This window comes from Pelobates fuscus, chromosome 1, assembly GCF_036172605.1.
Source record: "Pelobates fuscus isolate aPelFus1 chromosome 1, aPelFus1.pri, whole genome shotgun sequence".
NCBI lineage: Eukaryota > Metazoa > Chordata > Amphibia > Anura > Pelobatidae > Pelobates > Pelobates fuscus.
Window position 1 is genome coordinate 374356500 of NC_086317.1, and position 17807 is coordinate 374374306.

Here is a 17807-nt window from a genome sequence, read left to right on the forward strand (position 1 = left end):
TTTTTTTAATTCTTTATTTTGGTTGTGCATTTATGACAATCACATATAAGCATTCAGTATGTCACAGCATCGTAAACAAGCTTCAGTACAATATATTTAGAGCTGGGAGTGACATTTGAGGAACATGCACATTTTTATATTAATATTTAAACAAGCTTAAACCATTTAGTTGCGAATGGGGGACGGACTTTTACTAGCACATTTCAGGTAACTGCATGACAATCATTAATGTAAATGAAAATGTCATTTAGAACAATACCAAAATCTTGTCTTATCCTAAACACACTTCTTGTAATTTAAAGACGCATGACTGTGAATTATATTGCAGCCTGTTACACACTCAGACCAAACATATGGAGCACCTAGAAAAAAGGGACATTTGGACAGAAACAAGGGACAGAATGATTCGGACCCAAAATAGTTAATGTCTATCCTAAAAAAGGGAGATGCTGGAGGTGTGTAAATAACACCTCTCTGAATACACTCGAGTAAACCTGCCTTAATGTTTTGTCTTAGTATTTTTTTTTACCAGACTAATAAAAAATAAATAAAGGATTTATGTATATTTGCTCTGCTGATAATGAGATACTTAAACAGAACATTTAATAGTTCTTACAGTAGCATGGGCAATTATAATGCTTAGATCTTAACACAAGTGTTAATATGGTCTTTATTAGGCTAGGGGTCAAACAGTTTTTATATTTCCAAGGCATGTTTGCGGGCAGATCACAAATTTACAGGAAGACTTGAACTTTTTGTGCTCTAACAGATAACATCTATTGCATGTTTTGTTTTTTGCCCATTGGTTTTTGCGGTAGAAAGTACTTGCATTCAGAGCGTCTTACAAGTTATAATGTATGTTTACAGATCACAAACTACTTTATGCATTCATCAAAGTCTCTTTCCCCTTCCCCATCCCAACCTCCCCCCCTGCACATGAACATCATTAACCTGTTTTCTTTATTTCACTTTATATTTTACATAGGGTTTAGCATCTTTTCACATGGATATACCTGAACTGATTCAGTCACTACACCTCTGTAATCTAAGTGAAAATGAAGTTATTTTGCTGAAAGAGAGCAAGGCACCCTCTAAATCATGTGGGCCACAGGTAACAAAACTTAACATTTAAACATCTATATTTTCCACGCCCATCCCTTGTAATGGGTGTGTACAAGTGCATACAAATGTACCTTCTTGAATATGTATTTCTGTGGTTAGTGGCACCTCCATCATAACCTTAAGTAGTACTGTATTAAGCTGCACATCAGACACGGCATAAATCAATTTGGAAGAGCTAGACTGCATGGTTATACTTCACTTCCTCCGCCACTTAGGAAAGAGGGAACCAGCCAGGTACTTGATCCAGCACTTTACAAATGGACTCTACGGAAGCCACACTCCTGCATGCAAAAGTTGTGCAGCTAAGATGGTGGCTAATATATGCATGCTATTGATTTTTGTGTGTATCTGTTTTTGTTTAGCAATATACATCTATACAGGGCCAGCCTTAGGGGTGTGCAAGCTGTGCGGCCGCACAGGGCACCATGCCAACAGGGGCGCCGGGCAACCGACACAGCTCGCACAACCAGGTCCTGCCCTACCTCAGGGCGCCCTGGTGGGTGAAAGATTGCGCCCTGGCCGGCCCTTACAGAGTGTGTTCTGCTTTGGTATTGGCTGGTGAGGTTATTGAGGACCTCTCTCACTGGCCCGTTGTTTGGATGATGGGAGCGAGCAGTGAGCGCTTTGATTCTGCCCTCCTCTCGCGAGCTCGGCATTCGGCACTCTCATACTATCAACGCGGAGCTCGCGAGAGGAGGGCTCCTGTTCTGCAAGGTGCAGAACTTCAAGAGCTCGCAGAGACCGCTGGACCACCAGGTAATCGGTATTCTCCCATCCCTGCCCAAAGGTATGCAAGAGGGAGGGGGGCAGAAAGGGGGAATCAACAATTAATTTAAGAAAACAAAACCTAAAATTGCTCTCCCACCTCCTAATTTAAAGCTTTGTCACCCCCTCCTACCCACAAATCATCACTATCACACCCTTACTGTGTTAACTACACACACTCTAACACACAAACACACACACTACATAATCTACTCACACACACACACTACATAATCTACTCACACACACACACACACTACATAATCTACTCACACACACACACACTACATAATCTACACACACACACTACATAATCTACACACACACACACACACACACACACTACTACCCTATCCCACACCACACTATTTTCCCTACACACACACTGCATCCCTATTCCACACACAACATAATGGCATGACAACTTCAGAGAGACAGGACACTCTTGTTAGAAATTTGTTTTTACTCCTAATGCAAATATATACATGAGGGAGGAATTCTTCTAGTGTGTGTGTGTGTGTGTGTGTGTGTATATATATATATATATATATTTCTGCTCTTTAACCCCTTAAGGACCAAACTTCTGGAATAAAAGGAAATCATGACATGTCATGTGTCCTTAAGGGGTTAAAAATACCAGAAATTGTGTGTACCATAATAAGTAGAATTTAACATGATTTCTGAGAGTAATATTTAAATATACATGTATATTAATATGGGTGTATTATTATTATTATAGGTGTTATTACGCCTATAACATTTACAAATGTATTAATATACGTGTATATGCATGATATGCCCAGAAATCACATTAATACGTAATACCTATGTAATGGAGGCTTAGCACTTTTTACAAGATGGACGAGGGCATGTGACCATGGAGGGGCGCTGTGAATATTTTTCGCACAGGGCGCCTAAAGGCCTAAGGCCGGCCCTGCATCTATATGCATGTCTAGGGGGTGTGGAAATTGTAAAAAATTAGAAAAAATGTGCTTGTATAAGAGACTCAAGCTAGCTCAATCTACATGTCCGTCACGGCAATCTACTTGTCTTGACACACAAAATGATTTCAGATTGGGGCACTGTTTTTGTAAATTAAATCCAGTTGGATGAATGGAGACAAAAAAGCTGAACTGAGAAAATTATCCACCTCTGCTCTAGTTGCAACCTTTTCACCTTGTTTCCATTCAGATTTAATTTGTGACAATTTGGTGTTTAGTAAATATTCCTGAGTATCCCAGCACCTGCCTTCTCCCACCGTTCGCTCATAGTGTGTGGAGCATGCCAGATCTATGTAGTGAGTATGTGATTTGCACCAACTGTGCGTATTTTGTGTTTATTGTGCACCTTGTGTGTGAATGCTGTGTGTGTAGTGTGTGTAATGTTTGCTTGCTGTTTGTATTGACTTTTTGTGTGATTGCTTGCTGGCTGTGTATAATGTGCTGTCTCCCCCTTCTAAGCCTTCTGCAGGTAGGGGGTACTATGGTCCTTTGGGGGTTAAACTACCTGGTTGTTGAGGGGGGGTAGTTTGCGGTCTGCATCTCCAGCAGGTGGAGACCACAAAAATAACTTTCTTGCGATCCAGCATGCGGTGTGTCAAAGCACAACTGCTGGAATTCCCAGCTTGCTCCCTGACTCATTAAAAAGCAGATTACTGTAGTTTGCATGCACCTGAGGTGCAGACTAGGTGCTCTCTGCCATTGTCCTCCCTGCAGTCCTTTTACTGGCCCGACACTTAAGTCTTCATATCTCGGCCACTGGGAGATCATAGATTTCACATTTCTGATGTCTGCAAATTCATGTTTCTGTAATTGTTTGTGAATGCTTGTGTGTATCTGAATTAATGTGTGTCTGGAGGGCCCCTCAATGTCCGATGGCAGTACTGTGTGTTAACTGCCGTGTTGTAATTAGAGTAATTACTGTCCTATTCTGTTTTACCCAGGACTGGTGGTGAGAGCATTGTGTGTCTTACATATACATTTATTATGGTAACCTGAGTGTTATTGGGATTAAACTTTAAATGGCAGTTAGTTGACATAAATTTGGCATTCAGATTTCAATGCGCTACAAGTTTTTAAGTTTTTTTTTCTTTTAATATGAAAATGAAAACCTGTTTAGCAGAAAAAAAATGGACAAAAGGGAAGTTGTTTACACAGAACTATCCCTCCTTGGCACACAGCATTCTCTGTCTGTAAATGCTCACATTTTCACTTGCTTCATAATTTGTTGTTATTATTAGCATTTATATAGCATCCACATATTGTGTAGCATTTTACAGTGATTTATGGAATATAACTGGGACAAGAGGAAAACGAGCTTAGGAGAAGGGGTAAAGACACACGAGAAATAACAGCGTGTCAGATGGAGTAGAGGTTGAGGGATAAGTTGCCTGTATTGAAATAAACTAGTAAAAATGGTGCGTGGAAGAAACGGAATAGTGACAGGAGAGAGTGAGCTTGACTATTGAGATGAGGGAAGCATCACCCAGGAAGATGGTGATCTTTCCTAAAGAGGTGTGTGTTCAGTGACTTCTTGAAATGACTGGAGGCTAGGGGAGAGTCTGATGGCAATCATTGAGGAGTATAGTATATGCATCATCCTGCAAGGTAATTAATATGACTCGTATGTGGCACAGATCTTCTTATGCACAGAAATGTCATTGGCATCTGAAATTCAGCTGTAAATGACGAAGAGCTAAAATCAGTGGGTAGTCCCCACTAAAGACTGACAACTTTATGGTATTTTTTTTTTTTTTTTATGGTTTGTTTTTATTTCACATGTATTTCGGTCTCGCAAATTGAAATGTTACCTTAATACTGAAATCAAATATATTGTATATCTTCAAGAATCAGAGGTTTATTACCTAACTGATTTTAATCTGGACTAGGTAATAAAAATAATCACAATCCAGACATGATTCACAATTTTTTTTTAATCTCCATCTCTAAGACAACATCTGAATAACGGAATGTACACTGGATTATACCCATTCACATACTGCTGAACCTTTGAGTTATACAATATATTAATTCAAATAAAGTTCCAATCTGGGTGCAGCACAGACTGAAAATGGCCCTTTGAAGCATTATTATGATACTGGCTTCTGATGCAGTCATGCTGCCCATTGCTATTACTAACCTTTACACCATCTTCTATGAGTAAAATAGGAGAGGCCTCATCTATGGGTCCCTCATTGTTAATAGTGGGTCTCAAAGACCCCTGCTTATTTTATTTGGTTATTTTCCTATAGGTGTGTGTACTTTGCATTTTTGCCTCATCCTAGAACAGATCAGATGTGAATCCAATAGGAATTTGGTATTAGATCAATAGGCAAAGCCTATAGCAAATTACATTTTGTCTGGTTTACCTTTTAGTAACCAAGCGAATTGCAAATACATTGAGAAATATCAGTGATTTTTATTTTTTCTTCCCCTCAAGTTTTTGTTAGTCTGGAGTCCATTTACACATTGGTGAATAACCCTGTGAGTGTTGTGGGTTGCTTAAATATAGTGTGCATTTTCTGGTATTAAAATTGAATGTCAGATTAAAGGCCAGAACAGCTGAAATGAAAATCTAACTGAATTGAATTTTTTTTTTAAAAAAAAATTAAATTTATTTATTTTTTTAAATTGGATTCTTTTGGCTTAAAATGTGAAATTTGTTTTGAATTGCCTGCAGTTGACTCTTCAGTAAGTTTGTATGGCGCTTGCTCAGATAAGCTCAGGTTCAGTTTGCAACTAACATTACTGGATTGGTGGTGATTGGGACTCCTGCCAAGTACAGCTTGCAACCTGAATCGAAAGGATTTAGGAATTGAACACTGTCTTCATAGCAGTCTCTTTTTTTAACCACACAGTTTGTTGAAGTCTTCGGGTTTTTTTTTGTGTGTTTTTAATATAATGCAGTGTATATACCTTGGATTTGCCTAATAAAAATAAATATACTTTGATTTCCACTTTCTTTCCTGAACTATTATTTGTGGAAATGCAGAGATTTGCAATTTGTAGTCCAATAAAACCAAACCAGAAAAAAGTCTCCATCCATTTTTTTTCAACCCTACCATTCTAGCCATTTTCCTGATAAAATTCTTTAAATCTTCAGGTTTAATGAATGACTACATCAATCTCTACATTTGTAGATTATGTTAATGTACAAGAATTATTAAAGGTGAAAAACCCAATCAATGTGAAAGTGTAGCACTTAATGGTTTAGTTTGCTTACTCCTGTATTAATTGGGATGTATATTCTCATACAACATGTAAAAATGTAAAACAAAAGAATATATACTATAGTGCAATACTGTATTTATAACGGATATAAAGAGTGCAAATTTGATTTGAGGCGTTGCACTCACATTTGAAGGAGCCTAGAAAGATTATTTTTACTGTTAGACTTCTGTGCCTTCTAGGTAACACGCCACCTTTCTTTTCAACTCCCACCACACAGTTCTCAAGAGAAAACAAGAGAACTAACCAATGTTGGTGTAGTATCGTCAGTATTGATATTAAAAACACAACTTGAAATGGAAGACATTTTCTCACCTCCCAAGAAGCCTACATATGCCCTGCTCTAGGTAACAGCATGGTATCCATACCAAAAATACTACTCTAGTTGTATCTTGTTTTATCTTAGAACTGCGCAGTGGGAGTTGAGAAGAAAGGTGGTGTGCCACCTAAATGGCACAGCTACCTAATTATTTCCCTGTTAACACAGCCTTACATGATTGTTTTACATGTGTGAGAATATACACTCCAGTTAATAGTGTGGGCGACTTACCCCTATATTAGGTGTTCCGCGTTCACATTGTTTGGGTTCTTCATTCTCTTTGCATGGTTTAATTTGGTGTCCTTTACAGAAGGAATAGCTACACGAGTTAGCTGTTAGCTGCTTGTTGTATGCTTTGAAATTCTGTTGGTGTAAGTGCTTTTATTCATCCTTTTTCACTATAATGTGCAATAATAATTCCTTTCGTTTCCCTTTAAGAATTTTCTTCCAGGAGCAGTATGTATGATGACCTCTGCAGCCTCCTCAAACATAAAAAGCGATTCTTTATTTGTTCTGTTGAGCAAATATACAGCAGGCATACAATACACAGTGAAGCAGGACTGCTTGAACAGACTCCATAGAAAGGCATCAAACAATGAAGATGATGATACAAACCAGTCAGTATCTTCAATAGAGGATGATTTTGTTACTGCTTTCGAGCATTTAGATGAAGAAGAATCTTTACCTGCAAATGAAGAGCAAGGTGAGCTTTCAATTTTAATTTTTAAAGAAATATTTAATGCATGCAATATCTGAGGCAGTGTAATCAATACACATGGAACACAAATGGAACCATTGCTTACAGAGTCTGTTAAGATATTTATTAATGACTTCTGTTTTGGTCAGATATTTAATTATTTCAATCATTTTTTTTTTTTTTGTCTTAACTGTTAAAATTCAAAACTCTTATCTTACCAGTCAAACAATGGAGATAATGATATTTTACTGTAAGGATCTATAGTTGGCTCATCTTTGTTTTAAGCAACACAACTGTGGAGTGTAATTACTATAGTGAGTGATATACAGAACAGGAAAGGCATATATTTGTATTAATGTGATAGATTAAGTTGGTTTTATAGCAATAGTTCAGCTCTTATTTCACTAAAAAGTTTTGAATTTGGCAATCATCAATGACATTTTCAGCCCAAAAATAGCTGAATGTATTTTTCCAGCACGACTGTTTTCTGTAAATTTTGAAGATCAGTTCTCAATTTACTAAAACTCATTATCTACTGATAAGATGTCATTATTACGTCCGCAGCTCATGTGTTATAAAAGTACTTTTTAAATAAGACATGTTCGGATGTGAGTCCACCTGATGCACAGAGTCCGAAATCTAGCTTTCAGTAAAGCATGGCTGAGTACACGGTGTGTATATGCCTATAGGCAAACTGCTTTTCAAAAACCCTTAGATGGATTGTGCTGTATGGCCTTACTGTGCAATAGATCTTTAATTAGAACATGCATAACACATATTTAGATGTTTAAAAATCAGCTTGTGATTTGAAAATCACTTTTACAGATCATGACTCCAGTCTGCCTCGGGACACACAAACCTTTCCCAGTATCTACTAAGCAAGATTGCAAGGTTTTAGTACATATTGAAATCAGGCAATGTACCTCACGTTACTACAGTTTAGCCTTATGGATTGGAGATAAACATCAGACCAGTTCGACGACTTTGAGTGCAAATGTTTCCTTGAACCAAATGAATCCTGATGGGATTGGTAAAAAAAAAAAAAAAAAAAAGAAACATTCAAAATATTGATATGCCAATTTCATCAGTGTTTGGTCTGCAGAATTGCCTTTCGCACATTTGTAATGTGTAGTTGTGGTGATAATTCATTTGCTGAGGATAAAATCAGTCAGAGACCCATGTATAATTGTAGTTCCTGGTACACCACCACCAACTCCTCTAACATCTTTTCTCTTTTTTTTTGTCACCCTAGGATGTGAAATAACAAGAAATCAGCGAGATGCTTCTTCTCAGACACAGCCAGTTCATTGTCTTGATATCACCGGTTCAAAAATTATATTTAGTTCTGTGCGTCGCAGGTCATCTATAAAGTCCGCAGTGTTAATGGGTTTCATGGGACTTCCAGAGTTGTCATCCTCTATTAAGAATACAGTCACAACATCAATATGCGATTCCTGGAAACAGAGAAAAATATCTGGTCAAGGCAAAAAATTGTTTTCTCCTTCTCCTGCCGACTCATCAGAATCTGACTGCTCCAGTCCAAGTCCAATTATCTTCTTAGACGAGGAGGGCTACCAGAAAAGCATGAGAGCAAAGCTTAATCTGCCAAAGATTCCTGTTGGTAAAGATGGTATTGAAGATTCTGATTCAGAACTAAGTGAATTTTTTGATAGCTTTGATCGATTTGATGACACTGAACCATTTCTAGAAAAAGACTACAAATCTAATCAGAAACCCATACTGGCTAGCCCTCCAAAAAAGAAAAAATGTACACATGGACACCAAGGTAGGGGTTCTATGAACCCTCAGAGATTTAAATTTGATCGCCCTATGCTTTCTGCCAATGTAAAGAAACCAACTCCTCTTAAACCTGAGTCTCCATACGGTGGCATTTGTGATGTGCCAGAGTCCCCTCGTCCTGTGAAGACATCTGTAGAGGATTCTACCACATTGTTCAGTCCTATTAGATCATCTGCTTTTAGCCCCCTTAGTATTTCCACATCTGCGGAGTGTTTGTATCATTTGGATAGCGCTGGGGATGCTGGTTCATGTACAGACAAATCATGCACTGCTGCATATAGTGACTATGCAAATCGTGTATGTATTGAAATGTTTGACTCTGTACTAAATGCTAAGCCAGCCCTAAATGTTGGCGTATCAAAAAAAGGACAAGACAAAGTTATAAAACTGAAACGTAAATCCCACACAAGAGAGTACGAACGAAAACTAAAGTCAAAGCAAAAACCAGCGAAGGGAGGTATACAAAAATTTGCTACAGATCTAGTTGAAAAAAGTTTGGGTAGTGCTTTCAAAGATCTCCAAAAAGGTGTTTCATCATGTACAAGTGCGCTTTGCCATTTGGCTGCTAGACTAACATCATATGTTTTTCAAATGGCTTTCTATGAAATTGGAAGAAGACAAGCCTTTTCAATAAAGCAACGTGCTATCAATGGACTGGCAAATCTAATGGTGAGTGAAGTAATTTCCAGCGCTTTACAAGAACTTCGTTACATAAAGAAGCAGATGGTAACCAACGCAGTCACGCGATTTGCTGCAGACCTGGCTGAGGAACTTGTTTTTGAAGGGATCATGGAAGTCTGTCAGTTTTCACACCCACCCACCCCAACTGTTGCCCCTTTGCAGGCTTTTGACTATGAAGATGTAGTTGTGCGTTCCTACGCAAAAGATTTATCAGAATCTGTAATTCAGGAAGCATTCATTGAATTATCCCAAGTGAATGTAACCTTTACCACTCAAGCAGCAATCAGTGTTTCCATGGACAGCCTGAAATATGTAAGTTCTGAAGGCCTGATGCAGTCAACACAGACCTCCGTAGCATTCCCCAGTCTACATGACAGAAATCAAGGTCCACTGACTGCTGAACAGGAGAACAAAAAAGATTACACCCTGCAGTATGCCTTGTTTTTTACATCTGGTCTTATCAGTTCCGTTCCAGTACCTGTTGCTGCCCAAATCCTAAGCCAGCAACCGACAACAAATGGTTTCACAAATGAAAATACGGACCTTTCAGGGAGTGATGACATATGTGTTGATAATGTAGAAAACTATGTTAGTTCCACAAAAGGAATGAGTGAATTTGCATCTGCTAAAAGTTTACCAACCACCTATAAATATAACATTTATAGTGACCAACATGAGTCACAAGATCTGAAATTCACACAAAGAATGGAAGGATCTGAAGGCTTAAAGGCATTTTCTGTAACTATGGTAGATAGGATAGTAAGTGAAGTTTACAATGGTGTATCTTCTGACAAGGGAAAAAAATCGGAAGATTATGCTGAGTTGTTATCAAAAAAAGTTCTTGGAATTCCTGGTCAGAATCACTTATTAGATGAAGAAGCTTTGAATAATTATTTTGCAGATGATTTGGCCACGTGTATATTGGAACACTCAGTAGGTGAAGCAGTGGACACAGGTTCAAAAAAATGGGATTTGCCATTCACTTTTACAGATCATGACTCCTGTCTCCCTCAGGACACGAAGATACTTAAACATTCCCCAGTATCTACTGAGCAAGATTGCCTGATTTCAATGTGTACCAAATCCTTGCAATATACCCCACGTTACTGCAAGTTAGCTGTGGGGATTGGAGATAAACATCCCACAAGCATGACTACTTTGAGTGCAAATGTTTCCTTGAACCAAATGAATCCTGAAGGGATTGGTTCAAAAAGAAACCATCAAAATACTGATATGCCAATTTCATCAGTGTTTGGTCTGCAGAATTGCCTTTCGCACATCAATAGCTTCTCCTCTGTAATGTGTACTTGTGGTGATAACTCATTTGCTGAGGATAAAATAAGTCAAAGAGACCCAAGTGTAAATGTAGTTCCTGGTACACCACCACCAACTCCTCTAACATCTTACGATGTAAGCCCAGAGAGGAATATGAAAAAACTTAATAAGAAACTTAAAGGACATCTAGCAAAAGAGTTTTATCCAGCTACACCACCCTCTACACCTCACCTCTCTGGTTTCGAACATGATTGTACAAAGAAGGATGACTTCATGCTCAAATTGATGAGGTCACTGTCAGAAGAAGTCGAAAGTTCCAGTGCTGATGAAAGTTCTGAAGATATAACCCAAGAGTTTGAGATTTCTGAAGAAACCTTCCAATATGCAGACTACCTCTCTACCAATATCATATCTGTCGCCACTGAAATGGCTGCTTATTCTTTAGACGATGAGTATGTCCATAGACCCGCTATTAGGAACAGGTCACTCTTAAGTGTCTTGAGCGATAAATGGGGGTACCCTGCATATATGAGAAATATCTCAGAGGAATCATTAGATAGCCTATATAAATATGCAGGTGGGATTGTTGGTGAGGTCTTTACTGATGCTAAGAAAGCAATGGGTAAGGGTCTGAAAACCCAGAAGAAAATATTAAATCGTGATGCGAATTGGTGTAACTCTAGAAAGCAGAATAGAGATTGTAGGCCAAAAGATAGAGGTTATTCCGTTATATTTAAAGCCTCAGATCCTACCACACTCTCTCTGCCTCAACATCATGATGTTCCTGGTCTAACATCAAAATACCCAAGCTGTGAAAGTGTAACAGAAGAGTATGCTGACCATATAATACGCGTGCTAAAAATGGAAGGGGGGAATAGTGAATTAATACTAGATCAATATGCCAGCAGATTAGTTTATGGGGCGATAAAGTCTGGACTACAGCAAGCATCAAAGTCTGTAAAACTCAAATCTAATCGGAAAACTGTTCCTAGAATGAAACCCAGTGTGAATACAACTCAGGAAATCCTAACTCTTCTAAACAGGACCCACAATGCGGAAAGAGACAAACTCAGAAGAAGTAGCATTCATCACTATCATAGTGAAGAGCCGTCTGTACATGGAAGAGCTGCAAGAAGATCAGAATTTACAGGCCTACTTCATTTTGCAGAATCACTTGCTCACACCATAACTTGTGATGTCCAGAAAAAGTTAAACATGTCAGTTGCTTCTCTTCCCAAATCTCTGACTGATTCCTGTCTCTACACAAAGTCAAAAATCAACGATATGTCTAGCGATCTTGTTAAAACATCCTTTCCAAAAACTCTTATTCCTTTTGCACATAGACACAAACTATATCACAGCACAGGTAGCCTAAACGAAAATGGTTTTAGCGACGGAATTATTCAAGCTATTGAACAATATGCCTGCAAAGTTGTTGATAGCACTTTAGAATTTAGCATAGAAGCGGCAAGACTACAAGCGATTGAAAAGAAGAAAAAACAAGATAAAGGTCCATGCGTTGGAAAACTTGTACATTCATATGGTACTGCCTGTAGGCTCTGCAGTGTAACGGAACAACCAGGTTTACCAGCATCTTCATGTCACTTCTTGTTAGGGCATGATGTCTCCCGAAAAATCAAACAATGTTCAAAGTCTAGACACAACCCTTGTCAAAAGCCAAGGCTTTTCCACCTTAATATACCGAAAATTCATATTGACCTGGATAAGAGAGCTGAATTTGCAGAAAAAATTGTTAGTGCTGCAATTGAGAAAGCAGAACGTGAACTAAGTAACACAAGTCTGGCGGCTGATAGTGGCATTGGGCAAGACGGGACAAGCTTTGCAGACAGCCTTACCACTGAAATCATGATGTCCGCTATGAAGAATATTGGCCATGTAGTTAACATAAGGTACACATTCAAAGCAACATAAACATGTTTTGTGGGACCGGGATTTATTTACTCTTTATTAGTTTCTTGTAAATATTCATTATGTGTGTGTGTTTAGAAAAAAAGTTATATAATATTACAAAACAGATGGAAAATTACTGGGAAATATTGGCTTTAGAGACCATGACTTTGGGCTCTAGTTAAACATCAGTATTTTTCAGTTTAAGTTGACTGTTCTTTGGAATTTATTCCCTGTGGCAATGTTATTTTTTTGTTGTTTTTGTTTATTGTAAGCTTTCTGCAGTGACTGACCTCGTGGTTTGGGAGAAGAACCTGCATTGAAAACAGGATTTGCTACAATTACCATTGTAGTAGGCCAAGGAGCCAGTAGCTTTGCTTGCATTATTGGTGGCCTTACAAGACAGTGTAGGCGTACTGAGCACAGATAAAGAGGTATATAGACAGACTAGTGTTGAAACTATTGAGAAAGGAGGCGGCAATCAAAGGAAATGGTAAATTAGTATTGCTAACCTTAACAATCCATGTCAATGTATAACTACATTTTAACAATGGTGCGGACATTCTTGTAGTGCTCTGTTCCAGTATCCAAACTATGACAGCTCTTCTTCTTTATTCCCCCTTAACTCTATATATGTGAATGTCTATAGAGCATGCATCTGAAACTATTAACCCTCCCAGATGTTGCTGAACTACAACTCGCATGATTCTCTGCCATCTTTTCCATTCAAACAGTAATGGGATTTGTAGGCCATCAACATGGTCGGCCACATTTGAGATACCCGCTATACAGGTTGCAATACTCTGAACTGCCTATTAGGAATATAAAGCCATTCAGGTGTCCTGGAGACTTCATGAATGTCTACAGAACCTCTGAAATGGCATTATTTTCCCTGTATCCAGCTCTGGGAATGGACAGGAATACTAATAATTATTATAATTATTTTGTTAGGATGAGATTTCCTAATCTAAGGACAAGACCTGTATTTACATGTCTGTGATTGGTGGGAGTTACTTGCAGCCATTACAGCAGAGCTACAGCGACACATTCATGTTTTCTTCTGTCTCCTCTGCTCCTTTTACCATATCATTATCAGGAAAGGGTTAAATCAATATGGTAGCAGCTAATTATTTGGAGTGTAACTATGACTTACCTCAGGCATACCCGGCCCTGTCCTCAGATTAGGGGTTCTCGCGCAGCAAGGTGTCAGTCAGACATGGCAAAATGGATAACAATGCACAGGTGTTGTCACCCACCATGGAGTACAGGGCTTGAAAACCTGATCTGTCTGTTGGACAGACATGCATGTATGGGAAAACGTAGCAAAAGCCAGATTGAATTTCTTTTGCGTTCTTGTAGGCATGTAAGAACTTCCATTGCTTCAAAAGTGTACCAGTAATGCTTTGTATTTAAAATAATACATTTGTGTTGCTCAACAGCAGGACAATAATGAAATAGTTGAACGAGATTGTATGAACTAAAATAGTTTTATGTGGGCAAATAATGTATATTTTATATTGATTAGTTTTTAACCAGCAGGATGTTCCTTATCCTTTTGTATTTTTGTTTTAGTTCTAATGGCAAAGATGGCTTTCAGTCGGCCGATTCCATCACCAGTCAGCAGACCAGCGTCAGCATTGGTGATGACAGCACTGGTAGTTGGTCCAATTTGAGCTTTGAAGATGAACACCAAGATGAAAGCAGCAGCTTTCTGCACCTTAGTGACAGGTACGTTTAACTCAAAATTTCCACTCGTCCTCTAACCATTGGTGAATGGAAATTCAGCTCTATCAGGTGGGCTATGGCATCCACTGCCTGTGAGAATAATTGGTGCGGTTTGTGTAGCTAAAAATATTTTCTCTCTCTCTCTCTCTCTCTCTCTCTCTCGATGGTGACTTTAACACTGTAGGGTCATTAATACATGTTTGTCTTCCTGACCCTATAGTGTTCCTTTAAATGGGACAATGCCGGCAACTGAGCCGCACATTAAGGTGTGCCACACAAAAAATGGATATCTCTGAATGCCAGGCTATCCTATGTCTGCTTTAGTATCTGCAGTATCCAAACAAAATGGCTGAAATATTTCAGCCAATAGGTGCTCTCACCCCTGAAATAAATGGGTGAAAGGCTTCCATGTTTTGTAAAAAGGGTAGTTTTGGATGTATGTATGGGACTCAATGTGAAGTAGGGCAGGTAATGTCGGAGAAAATGCTTTAAAGGAATGTTTAGTCTGTTTCTATTGATATGAATATACAAAGTGTATATGTACTAAATATCCAGCAGAGGGAACTCTTGTCACTCTATTTCCATTCCTGTTTTAAAACCTTTGATTGTAAAATTGACAGAAACTGACAAAAATTATTTGCAGAGTTTGCCTTTTTGACCCTATTAATGCCTATTTTGAAAATGTGTTCTATAGCTCCGTATATCATTAACTCACTAAAAATTAGTTCAAATCATTTTTTTTCTCTCCGTACATTGCTATGTTTATAGGATTATTTTTTCTTTGAATGTTTTATTTTTATTTATTTTTAAACAAACTGAGGTTGTTCTTCAATATTGTCTTCTTCTGGTAGTAATGGTAACAGCAGTAGCTGGAGCAGTTTGGGAGTAGAAGGTGACATGTTTGAAGAAAATATATCCTTCCCACCATCAGACAGGTTAGTTTAGCTTCAGGGCTGTACTAGTTCTAATGCATGCAAATAGGCTCATTGTTGCATGCTATGCATGGAGTTTGACTTCAAATTCGGATTATGCATGCTTGACCAATATTAACTTTTTGAGTTTCCAGAAAGAAAATCTATGAATGTGATCTTGTCAATCTGTGTGTTCTCAGTATTCAGGTTTGTTTATTAACCTAATTTCCAAACGCATCTTTGCTCTTTGTGCCATTTGTATATTTATCACGATTACTTATAACTTATTATTACTTATTACTTTTTTCTTTTTAATCCCAAAATACATATTGACCTGTAAAAAAACAGATATGTTCTAATTAAAGCAAGAGTGCAAACACATAAGAGAGTGTGCCCACTTTCACCTTGTTAAAAAAAATTTTTTTTTTTTAAATGCAGATTTTAAGACAAATCAGCACTTTGATAAAAACACTAAGTTGTCCCTTACCTGCTGTCCATCAGACAGCCAGGAGGATGATCTTCCTTTGCGTTGGGGCAAGAGGCAGAAGGCATTGTTTCTCTTTTCGCTGTGTATATACCCTGTCTTCCAATGCTTCTGTATGAGAAGCATTGGATTGGCCAGAAGATCATAAGTTCTGATGATATCCTGGCAGGCAGGACAGAGCTGCAATGTGGAACCATCTCTCCACTAGTATACAGGTAAGGTAACCCTTTATTTTACAGCTTGGGTAAGCTCTGGGACTAAACTCACTAGTTAGAAAATGTAACCTCTTTAATAGCAGAGGGTAACACTGCTCTGCTGCCCTTCCCCTGAGAGTGAAGTGATTCAATGCTGCAGATATTTACTGTTGCAGGCCCTGAATCCCCCTATCTTCTGATCAGTTCCTTATCACTTCCTCCTAAAATGTCTACAGAGGAAACTTCCTGTCACCCTCTCCACATGGATCTTGTCAGCAGAGTGAGAAAGAGAGTGTGAGGAGTAAACTGAGCACCTTGGGAAACTGAATGTCATAGGCTAAGTTGGAAGGTGGGCTTGTTAGATGCCAGGGCAGGTGAATGATGGTGGAGCGTTCGGGGGTAACGTTTGTAGGAAGGGAAGCTAAGTATGGATCTCAAGATAAAGAAGGGGACATAATGTTGGAGAAAATTATTAAGTGAGTTGATTAAAGAGGGTGATTTGGGATTAGGGAGAAATAATGTTGGAGATGGAATGCTTGAGGGGGCAGGGGTGGTGTCGAATGGGGAACTTCGTTTTATGAGTCACTGGGATTACAAGGACCAATGATCAAAGAAAGGTATAACTTACTAAATGATTACCACAGTAAGCTCTTGCATTGACACATTGCATGCTTTCTCACACTATATAAATTACCTGGCACACTGGGGAAGATTTGTGTTCTGTTCTAAAACATGGTGTAAAGTACTAAAAGTGGGACAGCGATGGAAACCAGGGGACATTCCATTTGTGACATCTTCCTTTTTACATTTTTGCAGCACTTTTTATAACAGAACCCTTTGATAGATTTCTCCCATTGCACTCGTTTAATCACTCTTACATTGATGCAGCCTAACACAACAAACATGCCCTGCCTGACACACTGCCTGTATGCATTCTCACTAGATCCATCCATGCAGTCACATTATACCACATACATGGCAATTACATGCATGCATTCTCATAATTTCATTCATATAATTCATATATGCATGCTAGAACCGATTTGCTTCACATTCAAGCTGTGCAGTGAAAACCTTTATTTTTAATTTTTTTTTAACAAATATATTGTAGGGAGAGGAATGGAACGTATCAGAACATTCTGTGCCTACAGGCACCTGACAGGTAAATCCAGCCCTGCTAGATGTGCTGTGTGGCTGATAGGTAGAACTTATTTAACCAAAGGACCAAGGTCATTTTTTAAGAGATTTAGTCATACAAAGACATGGTTACAGGTTGTTAGACCTGACAAATGTCCATCTGTCCATTATTCTATGTAAATCACTAACAAATCTAGTGATTACGTGTTAGGTAGCAGAAACAAAATCTCAAATGGGAATTTTGCAAAAAGAAAGCTGGACAGACATCACTTATTTTATGTATAGTGTTTTCTTGTTTTTGCGTAGACACTAAACTATTTTTTTTTTTTTTATCGATTTTTGCAGCATGTTTCTCTACTAGCTGTTTAAAGAGGAAAATTTGCGGGGAAATAACCTCCTATTTTGTAATCCCAAAGTTATTGAAATGCAGTGCAAAATACTATTAAAATAAGGAAAATGTAGCCATACTGTAATTTTCTTTTCCTGGCTATATTAATGGTAGTATCACATTAGGGTTGGTTCTGCCCACTTGGCTGTTTAGGGCGGGCAATATAAACTATAAA

At 38.3% G+C, this 17807-nt stretch overlaps 1 protein-coding gene across 3 annotated transcripts in view; it reads left to right on the plus strand.

The window, feature by feature from the left end:
* The window catches only part of AKAP11 (A-kinase anchoring protein 11), a 52067-nt gene that overhangs the window by 20144 nt on the left and 14116 nt on the right, over positions 1–17807 (plus strand). Inside the window, exons 5-10 of one of the 3 annotated variants that reach the window (XM_063425974.1) lie at positions 986–1111; positions 6871–7135; positions 8382–12795; positions 14366–14521; positions 15370–15453; positions 17219–17269. In XM_063425974.1, the coding sequence (XP_063282044.1) occupies positions 986–1111; positions 6871–7135; positions 8382–12795; positions 14366–14521; positions 15370–15453; positions 17219–17269 (5096 nt within the window). The remainder of the gene's footprint in view (positions 1–985; positions 1112–6870; positions 7136–8381; positions 12796–14365; positions 14522–15369; positions 15454–17218; positions 17270–17807) is intronic. The other 2 variants (XM_063425975.1, XM_063425976.1) reach the window with 2 other exon arrangements.